This window comes from Halyomorpha halys, unplaced genomic scaffold (assembly GCF_000696795.3).
Source record: "Halyomorpha halys isolate HHAL.00 unplaced genomic scaffold, Hhal_1.1 Scaffold708.1, whole genome shotgun sequence".
Lineage (NCBI taxonomy): Eukaryota > Metazoa > Arthropoda > Insecta > Hemiptera > Pentatomidae > Halyomorpha > Halyomorpha halys.
Window position 1 is genome coordinate 578,202 of NW_027113783.1, and position 18,243 is coordinate 596,444.

The 18,243-nt window shown below is 31.1% G+C and overlaps 1 protein-coding gene across 6 annotated transcripts in view; it reads right to left on the reverse strand.

Annotated features, from left to right (window-relative positions):
- Positions 1–18,243, reverse strand: part of Srrm234 (Serine-arginine repetitive matrix 2/3/4) — a 49,402-nt gene that overhangs the window by 26,531 nt on the left and 4,628 nt on the right. For 5 of the 6 annotated variants that reach the window (XM_014428262.3, XM_014428263.3, XM_014428261.3 and 2 more), the window contains one exon: positions 108–275. In XM_014428262.3, the coding sequence (XP_014283748.1) occupies positions 108–275 (168 nt within the window). Of the gene's footprint in view, positions 1–107; positions 276–10,189; positions 10,504–18,243 lie in introns of those variants that run through there. The other variant, XM_067051110.1, reaches the window with a different exon arrangement.

The following is an 18,243-nucleotide window of genomic DNA, read 5'->3' on the forward strand; positions in this document are numbered from 1 at the left end:
ACTCTGATATAATTTCAGACTGCCTATTCAGTACCATTTAACTATTGAGAGATAAACTTAAATAATTATATACAACAATTAATATAATAAACAACAAATAAAGCTACCTGGGAGGCGAGGGAGATGGTGAATGAAGGATTGGATATTTCTTAGAATCAACTTGTGCCTCGCTCCCATTCCTGCTTTCATCAAAGTGCTCAGTTATGCCAAAAGCTTCACGCAGTCTAGCATTCTTCTCTTGTTGAGCAGCAGCAATCTGATGAGTTTCACGAACACTGAAACAGATGGTGGATTTAAAAAAACTTATAAAAAATGCCAATTAATGTTAGGATAATTTATGATTAAGAATATAATAAAAAAAATAAGAAAATTGATATGGTTTTTCTATAAGGATCTGGCATAGATGTGGTATGGAGAGGAAATAGCCTAATGTTAAGAACTGAAAAAAAGAAAGGGAAAAACAGCATAATAATGTAAGAACTGAGAAGTGACAGGAAAACCGATGGAAACAAGGTAGCACTGCAGAATTAAAAAGCAAGATAAGCCTTATTAAAGCAAAAGAGGAAGTAAAGGTACGAGAACAAGGTGCTCAACTAAGCACTGGACTGCGTCACATTTCACCCAGATTACTGTTCCCAAACTAAATTCTTCCTTGAACTAATTACAATAATAAAAAATTTAAATAAATAATATTTATTGCAAGTGGTGTCACCCCACCACAGGCTGAAGCCACTATGACTGAATGATTAGGCTGGGTTAAAATAAATAAAATCAAAAATAAAAGATTCTTCCATAAAAACAGAGTATATTAAAGAAGTAATCCAGGAAAAGTCCAAAATGTTCTAAAGCATCAAAAACACTTAACCTATTTTTCCCATGTTCTGACTTGTATTAGTGCTACCATCTTGTTATCCCCCAGAAATAATATTAGTACATGTGAGGCATTTTTTTTTTTTTTTAATCCTTATCTGGAATACATTTGTTTTAGATGAATTTCCATTATCAATACAAACTAGGATAATGTTTTAGAGAAGCTCTTTTAAAAATCATAGTTTTATGGAATAATAGCTTTTTGCTGTGCTGTTGCCCATACTTGTATTCAAGTATAGCTAGGTGACTTTTTGCTGTGCTGTTGCCCATACTTGTATTCAAGTATAGCTAGGTGACTTTTTGCTGTGCTGTTGCATAAAACCAGAGCCAGAGAAAAATTAGTTATATTAAACTTAACTACATTGCCATGGATACAATGTTGATTTATTGATGAACCATTCATAACTAAAAGTTGTATCCATGACACTTTAGTTATAGTTTTATTTATAACTAAATTTAGCACAGCTCTGCATAAAACAAGCCAGGAACTATCAAGGTCTATAGATTGACAAGGTTACCCACTAAAATCTGTCAGGTAGGGATGGGATCAGCTTCCATATTGCATGTCGTGCCTACCCTTAGATCTAGGTTTGTATACAATGGAGATATGTTTTGACAGTGAATGAATTGTTTCAATTTTTAATTGTGGTTAAATTAAAAAAAAAAAAAAAAAAATCTGTACCACTACAATCCATGATGGGTCAGGGTTGCAGTAGTTTGTAAGTACTGTTACTAGATCAACAGTTGTGCAAGGAGGTGATTTGGTCAGAATCACGCTCGAATGTCAGATACTGGTTACATGATTTTGGTTATATGTTCTTTACATTGATTAACTTAGATCTGCTGTATTTAATTTTTAAGTGATATCAGAACTAATAAGAGAAATACTGCTTGTTTATTCCTGTATGATTTTTAGTATTTTTATAACGTAAATAATATTCAAGTGACGAAACATGAGCATTTTCAATAAATGTCTAGCAGAAAAATATGTAGAGTGAAAAAAAGCACAAGTAAGAATTTAATTAGTTTTCAGAAATAAAACTATTGGGAAAAATTTTTTTTTTTTCATTTTCAAAAAGACACTTCATTGTAAAATTACAATGATAATCAAAAGCAGCCAATTTTTATCAGTTTTTGCTAAAAGGTTGAAAAAACAATGATTAGATTTGGTATTAATTGAATTATATAAAATAAATTATCGTGTAGTTGCATATGTTTTGGACTGTGGATGGCCGTTATAGGCCATCAGGAGCTATTGATGCACATCCATTGATCAGAAATCAGCTGGGTCTTGTTCCCATATGCCAATCTTTCAGCAACTCACTCATGATCGCTCACTTCCCGGAAATCAGAATTAATTAACTCTAGTTAATTGCATATTTAATTATAAAACCATCTATTTCGTAATCGAGAGTCTCATCAAAACATTATCTATGGACGTATTTTCACGATTTCCCCTCACTAAAAATATAGTCGAAATAGTCGGGTCCATGGACGGTCTACTTCGGGGTATGAAATATATGTCTTCGTGTACCTGATAACCCTTAATAGCCATAATCCATGGGTCTAGACATCTTTATCCTACTTCTGATGTAATGTGAAGCCTTCCGCTGCACCACAGTGCAGTTGGATTACCCTATCTAGACTTTATGTACAACCGCCGCAAGCAATGTCTATTCTATAAGAATATGACATCGAGTGGCCGAAGATGGTTTATAAAATATAATACGTATTTCTCTGCTCAAGTTTGTCGCTCTATAATGATTGTCAGTGGTCAATTAACACCCTAACAACGTAATTCCTGCAGGTATCAGGTGTACCAACATAAAGTTGGACACACAGCTGCATCAAATAAAAAAAGGGCCTATGTTCCAGAAGAGCAGAACGGATCAATAATGTGGGGGGGGGGGGGAGAGGGTCGAAACAGCTGCTTCCTCTATGGTGTCTGTTCTCAATAATCAAAGCTGCAAGTGACACATGGCTTCGTAGTATTAGTGGCTTTTAATACGCAACGATAATCCGGAATTAGTAAATGGAAAAAAGTGTAAAAACTACTGAGCAAGTTTCTAATCTCAGTAAGGCTAGAAATTCATTAGATCCAGAGTTTGCAACATTACGTGTACATACAAATAGATGAAAAACGTAATTTCATTTTACGAATTGATATTTATCTTTGTATAATAAATCCTCAAAGTAGAAAAATAACGATGACCAAGAAGAAAATATACTTCACAAACAGCAGATTTATTAGGCGGTTTATAAAATAATAAAATTTATGCATAAAAAATATATAAAATAATTTTTTAAAAGAGATTTTCTAATGATGGAAAATATGGTAAGAAGCAAAACGATAAATATATCTCAGACTTGATACAAGTTGATAAACATAAATTTTTTTTTCTAGAGTAAAAATGTTTGTCTCGTAAACTACAATATATATGCGTAGTTCAGTCAATTGGGGACAAAAATGGGGTAGTTTCGATGAAATGTTTTTTAAAAGTTAAGAAAATTTTATTACTTATGTCCTTTATGCGCTGAATATTGTTTTCAACTCAAAAACTTTATTTTCCCCGGAAACACAAACAAAAAGTTTGACAATTTTTTTTTTAAATTTTCTATAAGAGGATAAAGATTGCATTTTTTGAGCAGTATGAATCAACCTAACTAAATTATCTGGACTTCCCACCACATTATTTCAACTTCCGCTAGCTTCAAAATAATAATAAAAATACAAATACAGGGAGCTGAAAAACAAAAAAATCATTAGCCATAACAGATTACACTAAAAAAAAAAAAAAAAAAAAAGAGCAAATTTTCAAAATTTGTTTAAAACCTTCCAGATATAAATATAATACGTCTGGACCTCTAGTTTAATGATTTTTTAAAACTAACTGCATATACTCTCAGGAAATAATAGATTCCTAAGATAATAATACAGAGAAAATGATCTCTAGCAATGGTAATATGAAAATTCAGATTCGTATTAATTTAGTTAGTTTGTATGGTATATGTTAAGCTAGAGCTAATTATTATTAAAACATTATGCTGTAATAAAAAGGCGCCTATATTTTGTTATTTATTAAGAATTTAATTACTAGTAATTAATCTTATTCTAGGAATGTGGATTACGGAAGAAGAAACATGACAGAAAACTACACTATAACTTCCCGTACATCTTGTAGCTAGTGTAATCCATCTCTTTGATCTATTTTAACTCTGGTGTTTGGGAAAAAACGTCGACTTGTAATAATAAAAAAATTCAATTATACTTTTTTCTTACAGTTTATAAAACTGATATGCCATATACATTCGACTGTCCATCATCCATAATTATGACAGAATTAAATTCCAAAGCAAAACGCTACTCGTATGGATCATATTGAAAAAAAAAAAACTAAAATGCTTCTACAATGAAAAATATCACCACCTAGTGATTACTTAAGAGTTAAAATTCAAGTAAACACGATCAAGGTTGGTCATAAAACAAATCGTAAAATTGGAACAATGAAGAGTAAATTGTTTTTGAAGTAAGTAAACCAATCTATAATCATTAAATGACAATTAATCAGTAATTTAATGTAAAAAAAAAAACACAACAAATTATTACTTAATGGTTGATAATTCAAATTAAATATTTATTAGAACAGTAAGTTACAAAAAATAAAAAAGTGTTTCGCTATCATTACATATTTATAATGATATAAAATTATGCTTAAAAAGTTAATGAATAAGTCCTATCTAAATAACTTAGTGCAGCCAACTTACAAGAGAAATGAGCTAGATGCTGGAGATTCGGGGGAAGAAGGGATATAAGGAAACCTCTCTAAAGAAGCTCTCTCCAGCAACATGGCAGGTCCGGCTGTCACTAACAACAAAGTCTCAGCACAGTTGCATGCCTGACCCCACGCCATAGGGGATGAATGTAGGGGGGGGGACTATATCACAATTAATTCTTATTAAGCCCAGCTGGTCGCTAAGGGCGGTACCGCATGGCTCATGAATAAATAATAGCAAAAAGAGAGCTTGCAAACCTTTTTGTTCAAGCCCGAACAGAAATGTTACAATATACAAATAGACATGAAATCAAATTTGTTTCTTAATGTCTAAAACGTGAAATGTTAGTGAAAATTTTCAATTCTAAGGGTACACATACATCGCAGAAAACAATTAGAGAGTATTAGGTTTTGCGAATGCTGCCAAACCTTCTTAGAAGAAATTTGCAAACTCATCCAATCTATCAAAACCTAATGAAAACTACTTACCGTTTATTTTATTGTTGTTTGTACTCCAAAATCAATATCTTACTAAATTTCTGAAATGCCGAATGTAAAATTTTAAAATTTGATCGAAGATTTTCGTTAAATGTTATAACTTTTTTTAAAATAAATATATATTAATTAGATATTTTTCCTTCTTCTCTTTAATTCATTCGAAATATAAACAATACAATATTATCAAAAAATTCTATTCAACAATCAAAATTAACCTGCATACTTTATAACGACAATCACTAAGTAATAAGTAATTACGTTGTCACACTTTACAGTAAAGATTCAGCTATCCATAAACTTACATATAAACCCTGAATTGTACCCGTTGACGCGGGCTCACAGTTAGGCCGTAAATAAATGGATGTTTAACAATGTAACTTAATAAGCCATTCGTTGAAAAAAAAGTTATATGTTTATAAACGAACAGACTAAACATATTTTAATACAGTATTTTTGTAGATTTTGAGCTCACATTGTTATCAACATTTTTGCAACGTCACTGTGTAATTTGAGAAGTAAAATCTACGAATTAGTTAATATATTTCTATGATTTAGTGAATATATGTCTTTAACCCAAAATATTGTTATATAAGCACGGACAGATGGTTTTTTTAAATCCCAAAAATGAACCAATTTTTAGATAGCGCACGAATTAGGCACGGGTCGAACATTATTATGCTTCTCCACAACGCCATCATGGTTGTCACGGGATACTTATCACATGTTGCTACGTTAGTTCTTTCCGATTCCTTTTTGTAAGAATGTGAAGACTGAATGAGGGGCTCGGCGGTTTTTTAATTATTCAACTAGATAAGGTGAATGTTTTGAAACGGGTAGAGCTGGTTCCATTAGGCTTTATTTATGCCCACCCACTATCAGTTTGTCCACAACCTATTCCTTGAAGACCAGTGTGATGTGAGAAATACAATTATAAATGTTAAGGAATAATTTAAAAAAAAAAAGAAGGTTTTTTAGGATATATCAGTAGAATTTAAAAAAAACATTTAAATTATACGTTTTCTGATAAATTGTTATCCTTTAATTTTTCGGAAGAAATTCCGTCGAATCCTGGTCAACAGAAGGCTTTATACGAAAAAAAATCTTAAAACTATAAATTTCGGAAATAAATGCCGTTATAAATAAAACAAAACTACAGGAATGAATGACTTACCAATCAAGATGCATATTTTGAGCTAAGAATTAACATCATGAAGTCATGACCTGAAAACGAATTTTCAATCTTAATCTCTGTAAAGTTTCAAATCTAGGAACAGATATTAGAACAACCCCTTTGAAAAAGATACAAAAAGAAATCTGTGACTGGTAAAGCTCATAAGCTTCCCTTTGCAGGGCTAGAATCCTCATAGCACCTAAAGACCACTTGAAGTAAGCGGCTTCTGCCACAAAGGGCTCATACTGAAGAAAATCCCTCCAATAATTCCTTCACCATCTCCAAATGACAAATACTTCCACATCGGAGAGACTGGAACTTGACATTTTCAGATTTCAAAACTATAGACGTATAGAATCATTATAGATTTTAATTAGTTCATTAATGCATTATATATTAATTTCTTATTTGAGAATAGTTAATTGATTTAAAACAAAACTTTCTTTTTTTTTCTCAAACATTTAGACCCCTAACATATTTGTATCAAGAAGGCCTTGATTTGATTTATCCAAGTTTAAAATTTTCAATTACAGGCTATTATACTTAAGTCGATTAAATGGGCTAATCAATTATATTTTTAGATATCGTTGACTTACAAGTGAAACACATTACGTCGAGATTTTTTAATTTTGTATTATTTTATTTTCCCAGGATAAAGTATAAAAAAGATTAAACTTCGGTGAATTAGTTAACATCATAATAATCTGCTAATAAAAAGTAGAATTACTATTTCCATAATATAATGTATCTGTCTCCTTAATAAAGCAAAAAGACTGCCATTCGTTCAAAATTTCATTTTATGTATTTCTGGCACAGTCTTTGCCATTTCCATGCCTCAATTCGTTTATATAAAAATGAACCTTTCCTGTAAGACCTATTTTTTTTTTCTGCACAAAAGTAAGAAAGGTTTTTTAATTTCTACCGGCTTTTGTTCGTCCATTATTAAATGCACATCATGCAGGAAAACTGCCACAAATCGTAATTTAATATGAACCATGTAAACACTTCATTCCGAAAATCTACAAGGAATACAATTATCGGAAAAACATTTCCACCAAACAAACTTTTATTTTCATGTGTAAACCCCCAATTATGAAAATAATTTTTTCTATTTTAGGTGTAAATGGAAATATGAATATGGAAGGTGAATTGTTGAAAATAATGTTTATATCTTCGATATCGGATTATTCTCATTATAATTACAATTAAATGCTGAATTTACTTTAAATATAAATAGTACACAGTTTAAAAAATTCTTTGCAGTATAGGACTCCTCCAATGGGAGTCTTGGCCGAAAAAAAAAAATATATTTTTAAAAAATCAACAAATGTTTAATGATGGAGAGTAGGGGTTGCTGGTTGAGGGTGGGTGAAGAGATGGGTGGCTTAAATGAAGGAAAATAGCACTTTTGACCTAGAACACTCATTTTTTCCAGCTACCACCTCAGTTGAGAAATAAACAAAAAAATGAGAACATCTAAGATTACTTTTAAGAACGAGTTTTAAAAGTAATAAAAATTCGGAGTAAAAAATATTTAAAAAAAAAAGATATATTAAAAATGAAATAAACATACTACTACTCATCAGAAATGAATGGGATACAACACATAATTTTTTTGTGTGTGTGAAAACAGTTGTTGGAAACAGACTAAGTTTGATGTAGAAGTTAGAGTTTCCTGTAACACATGTTGCTGGTAGACCTGTAGTCTATTGGAAACTGGCTGAGCTTGGAGATGATGAGATGATGGGGATTACCATCTAAATTGGGAGTTGTGTTTCTTTCATCATATGAGCAATATATGACCGTAGCTTTATTTATAACCATTCTACGGTTTTGCGCATAACAATGAATATTTAAGTACCTATTTCTTTACTTAATACAATAAAGAGTAAACAAAAGAAAAAGAAGTAATATAATAAAGTTTACACAAGAACAATGAAAAAAAAAATCAATCGTATGAGATATCACGATCAACTATAAAAATCTTTAAAAATATATACACAACCCATGAAGGATCGGAGTTGCAGTACTAAGAAAATAATTACAGCTAGACCAACGTTTGTGCAAGGAGGCTATTTCGCTAAAATCACGCTCGACCGTCAAATTTTTACTCAATAAATCTTATTAAAGATTATTTATCAAAAAGTTCCATTACCGCAATCTATCAACAGGCTGAAAAAAAAAATGAATTTAAACCAACAAATTTGTGATATAATATAACATACAATCCCCGAGCCCAAGAGGAGAAAAAGTCAGTTATCTCACCCCAATTTTTGATTACTTCAATGAAAACTATGTTTAGTTACTAGTCTAAATTGATGAGTCTGCTAAGTATACGTAGGGGGAATAAAAAATGGCGGCTTTTTAAAAACGTTAAAAATAATTAATTTTTCATTCGGAGCTCTATATCTTTAAAACTACCAACAACAATAGAAAATCTAAGAGAACATCATTGAAAGTATAGTCAATCAGCTAAACTGTAAGCCCTAATAGTGCTATTTACGTTCAATAGTTCTCGAAATATATCATTTTAAAAAGCAATATTTCATAAAAATCTACTGAAAGATTAGTAGCTAGTTAATTTATTTTGAGAAATCTATATCTGCCTTTTTTTTCTTCCCGGCTCTTGTACTAACAGGTTTCCACTAAAAAGCTTAAAGGTAGAGCCCTTGAACATCATGTCCCGTTAATAAGGCATACAAATAAAACATTTCTATTTTGTTGTATATCTATTGCATACTAAGGCTGATTTTCGTCGAATTTTACTTTATTTAGTGATCAACAACAGAAATTTGATCTCGCTGGAGATACATCATTCATCGTTTAATATATGCAAGCAGGAATATTTAAATTAATAAATAAGGATGGATTTTGAAATAAAATATTACCACTAATTCGAAACAGTAAATATACAAAAATAGATCAACTCAGTCTTCAAGTTGATAAGAACCATGCTTTCGTAAATAGAAGAAGCATTCAACAATTTTATTTTTTAAAAATGGCAATAATTTATGATAAATAACATATAGAGGCCTAAATTTGGAGCTAGTTCTGTGGAATAAATAAATAAAACATACCTACTAAAACCACATTGATTAGCGAGATGGTTAAGAACTTGCCAGCAAAAACAGAAATGATATTCCTATATGGAAATAATGGGTTCGAATTTCGTGGACATGAACTAAAGTATACATGGATGGACTCAGTGGAAGAGCCCACCGAGATGGACTTCAACTAGAGGTCAAAGTAGGAATCATACTTTTTATCTGGGTTATAATAGAATAACTTAATTATTATTAAGATTAGCGATTCCTAGCGCATAATGTCTTCAGAGTTAATGACTAGATACCTTGTACATTCAATTCTAAACAACCTGTAACAGTAATCCACAGCGACAGTGGCTATTTCTCAGGTTGTTAGGTTATCTCAATTATAATAGTGTGTCTGGGCGCCTGGCGTTCATTCATTATCTCAACATGGATAAAGACTAAAGTACACATGAAAAAAGTGGTCTTGACCCAGTGAAAGCTGGGGTCTTTCAAGGCAATAATTCAACTAGAGACCGAAGTAGCTAACATAATTTTTATTTGGGTTATGATAGAATCACGTTTTAATATAGATATTATCTGCTCTAATGGTTAACCCAATAAAAATGACAATAACTGGAAAAAAAAAGCAATAGTCAGTGTATACACTTTCCTGACGTTAGGCGATTAATTTAAACAGACGAACAATCAATGAGATCTCTAAATCATTAGTAATTGCAAACTAGAGATAATGGAATATACTAGAGGCTTAAGTAATATCCTAAGAATATAAACAAGATACAAGGTAAGAAGAGAAGTAAATATAACCTTCACTGATGACTATCCTTTACCTGACGACAGAGCGCATCCTGGACCTCCTGTAGGACGGGAGGAGGCAGACCCTCAACTCCGCTAAGGATATAGCCCTACAAGGACAGCAACTTCTGGTCAGCACTTCCTGACCCCACACGTCCCGTAGCGCCAGCCCCCATAGCGAACGCTTCTCCGACCCTTTCTTACATCCCATTTCTTGGTACATTATTGTCACCGTAACTTGCTAACTTAATCTAATATATAAAAATATCTGCTAAATATATATATAAATGTATATTTGGAAGACTAGTATTGGAAGACTTGGTTGTACCGACGAGGCACTGAGGAGGGCCGGGGGCCCTAAGCACAGCGAGGGTGGCCCCGAACTGAGGGGTCGATTGGGTAAACGGGAACCGCGCAGCACCGGACCGCCCCCATCTTCCCATTGCCACCGACGCCTATTCAATGCCGCCAAATCCGGAGGGTATAAGCTCCAGGCTTCATATCTTCTGTACACATACATCTTAGTCCTTGGATTCATATCGGCAGATTTCGAGGCACTAAGTTGGTACCGAGGCTAAAAGTATTCAAAGAAAACATAAGCCTCAACATTATTGTTTATTTCTTTTGGTAAACCAGTTTTTAAAACAAAAGTAACAATTTATTAACACAGCATGGTAAAGACAATCACAGATATGATGCATGAAATATAATTTTAACGTTCAATCCAGTAAGAACTTAAATACGCCAGATATCCTTTATAACGACCTCGGATATATCTACGCCTTACTTATATATATCAAATATTTCCAAGCTATTGTATATTTTGGAGAACCTTACTAATATATTTATTAACGGATATAGCCTCCACATTTATAACGATTGGTCGGCTAAAACGACTCATCCAACTATAAAAACATTTGTGTTTCTTCAACTTTAAAACCATGTTTTGAAGGGAGCGGAGATTCATTCACACAGGGAGTAATTGGCATCATAACTTATAAAACTTTCTTTTACTTTTTTATTTTAAGAAGTTTCACAATTTATTCGTTAATGAAAATAATGAGACTAGCTCGGCTTAGACATTGAATGAAAGTCACTTCACCATATCTTCGATTTGGAAACATAGAACCTTGATTCGTGATCTTGTAGAAAAGGGGATTCCTTAAAATTCAAGAAACACCGTTAACCTACCCTTGAAGAAATCGGTGAGCTATTTCTGTAATGGTTTCAAATCCAAAGAAGCCGCGATATTTCCCTCTCTGAGTTTTGAACTTTATGGTGTGACGAGAAATCAAAGTGAGGAACAATTACAAGAACTAGATGAATTTGATGCAGAGGAGGAACCTCATTTTTTCCCATGAATCTATGCAGAATTACCAGGTATGTTCAATATTAAAAAAAAAAAAAAAATTGTAAATCAACATCCATATAAAGCTATTTATTCGTGTTTGGTAGCAAAAATTGATTTTTTTTAAATACCTATTCACATTTACATGATTTGTGATCGATAATGACGACGATCGGCTATAGTGACCTAATATGTCTGATTCCTGGGAGGTCGCTATAAACGATATCCAGTGTTGTTTATCATACATTACAGCCTCGTTTATCCCTAACAATGTGGTTAGAACTATTACGGATAAGAGTTTTTAATATAAGTAAATATAAAATTCTTGATATTAATTGCATTCGCTAAATTAATGAGAAAAATGCTATTGAGTCATCACTTTCTTGATTTATAATATGATCAGGAATTAATACATAACATTAAAGAACTACAACACGATATCAACATAAATATTTCAGTTAACAAACATTAAATTTTCGCACTTGCATCATCTTATTTTCTTCTGAAAAAATATCTCCGGAAATTTCCATTGGTAAGTAATTATCTATATTTTAATATCATTTATTATGATTTACCGTTTGAGGATATCTATCGGACGAGCCGTTGTTGAAATAAAGCTGTAAAAAACCCCAGAAAGGGGTTTTTAGCATTTGTAAGTGAAAATAATGAAAGAGAACGGTTATCCGATAGGTAATCAACCTATTGCAATCTGAGTGAGGGTGGAGTTTTCATTCCGCGGGACCACCACGAATAAAAATGAACCCGTCCAGTGGGGAATCAAAGTTGCAGACATGAAGTAACAAAGGAGACGCTCACTTCCCCAGTTGCAAAAGTAACTCTTTAAACCAGTGTGGGATTAAATTTTCAGCGATAGTCCTACTATCTAGTTCATCCCACATTATTTTTTCCATTCCAGTACTTTTACTTATGCAAGTCCAGATCTATTTCGAAAAGGGATCGTGCGATTCGGCCTAAATTTGGAGAAAAGCGGAAGATTCGCACAAAAATACTTTATCATCAATTTATCAGATACCACATAAATACTACTTTTTCTTCCACACGTGCAGATATAATTTTCTTGACACACGTGCATTTCGAAAACGGCTAGTCAAATGTGGTCTAAAATTTGGGGGAAGTAAAAGGTATAGTCTACAAAAACTTCGAGGAAAGTTGAAGGCATAGTCTAGAATAAAGTTTGAGAGAAGTTGAAGGCATAGTATAGATTAAAGTTTCGTAAATTTAATCTGCTACTTTCGCTACAGAAATTATCAGTGTTCAATCCTAAAAGTAACATACATACAGTGGCGTAGCGAAGTAGGGAAAAGAGAGAAGCCCACTCCTGGCGACACTTTAAGACGACGGCAAAATTTCACAATAAATTATAATATCTTGTAAAAGTTTGAACCATTTTATTTCATGATTTTTTTCTATTTGTAATCTGTAATACACAATAAATATGATTGCTCTTGCCTAAAGGTTCTTTAGAATATATTTTAGTAATTTAAATAGAATATCTAAAGATGGTGGCTGCAAAATTTTCCTCAAATTATACTACTGCTGACATATTTAAAATGGGAGAATTGACTATTCGCAAATGTAAGCAATCCTCACTAACATCGTTTTTATAAATGAGAACGCCAATTTTTTAATCCATAATTCTGTTCTACGTCAAATTTCACGGAAAATCGTTATTTATTTTAAATTACACTGAACACGTAGAATATATAATTCAACTAAGCTACTTTTATTTGCAATATCATCAAGATTATCCGTTTCCGGCGTATAATTGTTTCTGAGTTTATGACTAGATACCTAGAACATTCAGTTCTAAACAACTAAGTGATCCACAGCATCCGTGGCTATTTCTGTAGTAGTCAGGTTATCCAAAAAATAACAGTGTGCCTATGCGTCTGGCGGCACTTTATTAGCTATATAGAAAATTATGATATAAAACAAAAGACCTAGAATCAATGCCCACATTGAAATCTTTAAAACACGACTAGTCCCCTCCCTATACCACGAATTATCACCGTCGGAATTTCGAAATCATTAACTTTTAAATCACTTTTGCTAAAGATATTACACTAAAGTAAAAACTGAGAGTTCAATTCATACTGCTCAGTTAAATTCTCAATCCGACACGATACTGAAGGCATTTGAGTTTGATATTAGAACACTATCACAATAAATTAATAAATTCATATCATTTTTAGGTCGTCGAAATTATAAATATTGACTAAATATTCTTCGCCTTTTTGATATTACATGGGAACGAGATTTCGAAACAAATTAAAAGTAGTCATATTTTCAGGTAACGATAAAAAAAAAGTGTTTTAATTACCTAAATTATAATTACTAATGCTACATGGCTGGCAATAATATTGAATCTCTAAGATAATGTCTTACTCAAGAGAGGTAGGATTCAGGAATGCCAACTATTTCAAAGCAATAAAATTGAAATTCCATAGAACAATGACCTTTTGTCCTAGGTAAAGATACTAATAATAGACAGAACATTTTTATTTAAAACATGGACTACCTAGGCAGTAATCTAACTGCCCATGTGGTATGTTATAAGTAGGGGGTAGTGATATTAAAATAACTGTTAAACGGTTACTTTAGAGAATATTATTCCAATTTCAAAATAAATAATTATATAAAAATAACTACTAAAAAGAAATAACTACCAGTAAAAGACCACTCCACTCCCCACCCTCCCTCCCCCATAAATAGTATAGAATACAACTTGGTTTTTGTGTCAGTAAGATATCATGAATCCAATAACAGATCCGCTACCTTGGACTACATTTGGACAAACGATTAACCTGGAATCCTCACATCAGGCTGAAAAGACAGGAAACTGCATGTCGATTTCGACTATTACAGCACTTACTAGACAAACGGTCTAAACTTCCAACACATTACAAAAGGGTGATCTACATGACTGTAATAAGGCCAATCTGGACATATGGAGTTGAGCTTTGGGGCTCCACTAAACCTTCGAATTCCTCTTGTATTCAATCCTTACAATCCTAAATCCTTCGTAAAATCCTCAATGCTCCTTACTTTGTCACAAATAAAATCATACATAAAGACCTTAATGTTCCATATATAACCAATCTAGCCCGAACCAGATATCACTCCTTTCATTATAAACTCTCTAACCACTCAAACCCCCTAGTTTCTAATCTTGCATCCTCTTCCATTCCTGACAATCCTCCGAGGCGCCTGAAATAAAGATGGCCACAAGACCAGCTAATGTAAAATGTCATTAGAGTGCTACCAATGGGTAGTTTCTCTACACGCCTGTAACACTCCAATTTAACTTAGATCAGATTTACTAAATGTACCATAATGTACAGTTGTAAATATCAATAAATAAATATTAAAAAAAAAAAAAAATTTCCATTGTTTTTAAGAGTCTGAGATAAAAAGTTAGTTGGACCAACATGGTCAGCTTTCGAAGATTGATAAGTTATGACCATTTACTTCGTCTATTTATTCCCAGAACATTTTTAATTCACATTTCCAAGACACCCTGAAAAGTGATAATATAATGAAAAAAAAGGAGAAAAAAATCAACAGAGGAACTGAAATTAGCTATATTATAAAAATGGGTACTAAGATAGTCATTTTAAGAAATCAGGAATCTTTAGCAAATCTGTATTTATTTGAGATATAATTATTAAGTATGAAGCATTATATAATTATTTTTAATAATTTTTTTTCTGAAAGAATAAATTTTTATATTGGAAATTCAACAATGATTTTTAATATAGAGGTGCATCGCACTTTCTGTACTGCCTGTACATTCTGTTTAATGCCTACATCTGGCATAGTATGCATCTGTCATATCACCTAGTAAGTATATGGCCGTCATCATTAGGTCTACATCTCAATATTTTGAATATCACCATACCCAAAATAACTCATGTAATTCCATTTGTTCGTGTTCTCTTTATATATATAATATATGATTTCAATGAATTTTTAATCAACAACTTATATACAAAAAAATGAAGATGAAAATTAATCATAAAAACTGATGTATGTAATTTGCTGTGCCCTTGCCTAATGCACTTTGCCGAGTGAAGTAATATAACATAACTAAAATTAATTATAATTTTGAATTACTTTTTCTTTCTTTAATTTAAATACCTATCATATGAAAAATACAGAAAAGAAATGTTCAACAATGGAAACAATAAAAGAACAGGAGATTTAATTCTTTTTTTAATTGCATAAGGTTTAAATTATGTAAAACAATTGGCCCACAATAATAAAATGAAATATATTAAGCAATTATATAGTTACAAAAATTAAATATTCTAGTTAACATAACAGGTATAACATTACAGTCACTATTTGTGACAGGCACTTCTTATCATGCACTTATCTACACTTGTTACTGATAAACTGAATGAAATTGAATCTCAAAGGTTTGCACTAAATGATTGTTTTTATTGCCGCCTTTAAGCATTGCATAAAATTGGCAATAGTTTTACAGCAATAAAAACAGTAGTCACAATCACAATTCCTAACAATACTCATTAGACTATCAAAGACATTGCTAATGTCACACAATGTTTTGAGCTCAAAGAAAAAACACTAAGAAAATTGAATTAAATTAAAATTATTAATAAACTAAGTATTTAATTACACAAAAATTGAATACAAATAAAGAAATATCTATTGTAAACAACTTTATTTTTATTGCTAGTTTTTTTAACATTTTGATTGATGTCTATTAAATAAACACATATTTTAATTAAATCAGGCTGCTATATTTGAAAACCTGTAAAAAGGTTTTGCCTATTAAAGCCTTTTTAAATAAAATACTATATTTGAATTCAACTGTAATTCAAAGAACTTCAATTGAAAATTGGAACTCGTCAATTAAGTAATAATTGAATTCTTGTTTTCCATAAAATAAAAAATACCACAAATCTTTCACTTTTTTAAATTGCTATTTCTTTAAAAATTTCAATATTATTCTCAGTATCGCCTTGTCTCTCTAACCCCTAATAAGTATGAGTGTGTGTTATTAGTGCTGATTCATAATTAACAAATAATAAATTATTAATTATGTATAAATTATTAATTATATTTTAGATGAGTATCAGATTTTTTTTTAAAAGTAAAACCAAATTTCAAATGATTTTTGGTTCTATCTCTTCATCCATGACAGGAATAGTTCGTTTCTATTCCAAGAAGCAACAACTTCAGTAGACTTATAGTTTTCAAACAGTGTATTTCATCCTTAAATTGATAAATCATGTTGTTCCCTAATAATTTTTTTTTTTATTTCATCTCCAATTTTTAATATTTTAGATCAAATAGGGAATTTCACAATGAATATTATTAAATATATTGTATTATTAATTTTTTTCTTCTTTTTAACAATTTCTAGATTACATTGTATTTGCTCTAATAAATCTTGCCACTCTAATACATTTCACTGTTATATGTTTATTTTACAATTTTGATTCTGCTAATAGTATGTGGAATTAACTGAAGAAAAAGAGAGCCTCAAGTTGATCCCTCCCAATTTTTTTTTTTATTTCATCTCCAATTTTTTATATTTTAGATCAAATATGAAATTTCAAAATGAATATTGTTAAATATATTGTATTATTAATTGATTTTTTTTCTTTATAACGATTTCAAGGTTACATTGTATTTGTTATTATAAATATTGTCACTCCAATGCATTTCACTGTTATATCTTTATTTTATAATGTTGATTCTAATAATAATGTGTGGAATTAACTGAAGAATAAGAGAGCCTTATGCAAGGGATCACACAAATCATAAAGGTTAATTTTTCCGTATAACAAATCATAAAAAAGTATAATTATTAAACATATACATATGAACTATTAAGAAAAATATGCACAAGGGCACGATATTTTTCCAAATTATGTCCACACCAAGAGTGATAATTGAAAGAATTTAGACCACTTTTCTTGACTAACAATAAGAAGCCTTAAAAAGACATTATAAGAAACAGTAATGGAATTGTAGGATTTTATTTTATCACAAATTTAGGGCTTATGATAACTCAATCAATACAGAAACTGTTACAAAGCCTATCTTTCCAAATAAACATGTATTTCAAATGGTTTCATAACCAACAACTCAAAGAATAATATGATTATCATTAGAAGTTAAACTTATGAACAAAATGTATAAGTGAACAGATAGTAGGATGTGGTAAACAAACCATGTTCATAAGTACCCCAAGAAAACAACTCTGTTGTAAAAATTTGTCTGCAACAAAAATTTAACCCAATCACAATACTTTCCTTACCTTAGTAAGAAAGAAATAGAAAATAATCAAAGGCGTACATTAAAATTAGATATTTTAAACACCTCTAAAACGATAATTAAACCTAATGCTCTCAGAAATTTTCAAATAGATCACTTAGACATTGCATCAGGAATATCAGGCCAAAAATGCTTTGTCAAAACTCGAGAAAGAACCTACAACATTTTAACTAACCAATTTTTGAATAATAAATGAAAAAGAAAAAGAAAAAATTTAGTAAAATATGAAGACCTGAATATAAAATCCTGAAATGATTATTATCATCCAACACACGATAATCTATGCATTAGTCATTCAGTGGCTAAAGAAAATAAAGCAATAAACCTACCCTAAAAGTAGATTTTCCAGGGTATATGGATCAAAGTCAATGGGTTACCAATTTCTCATTAATAATAATGTTACTTACGTGTTTA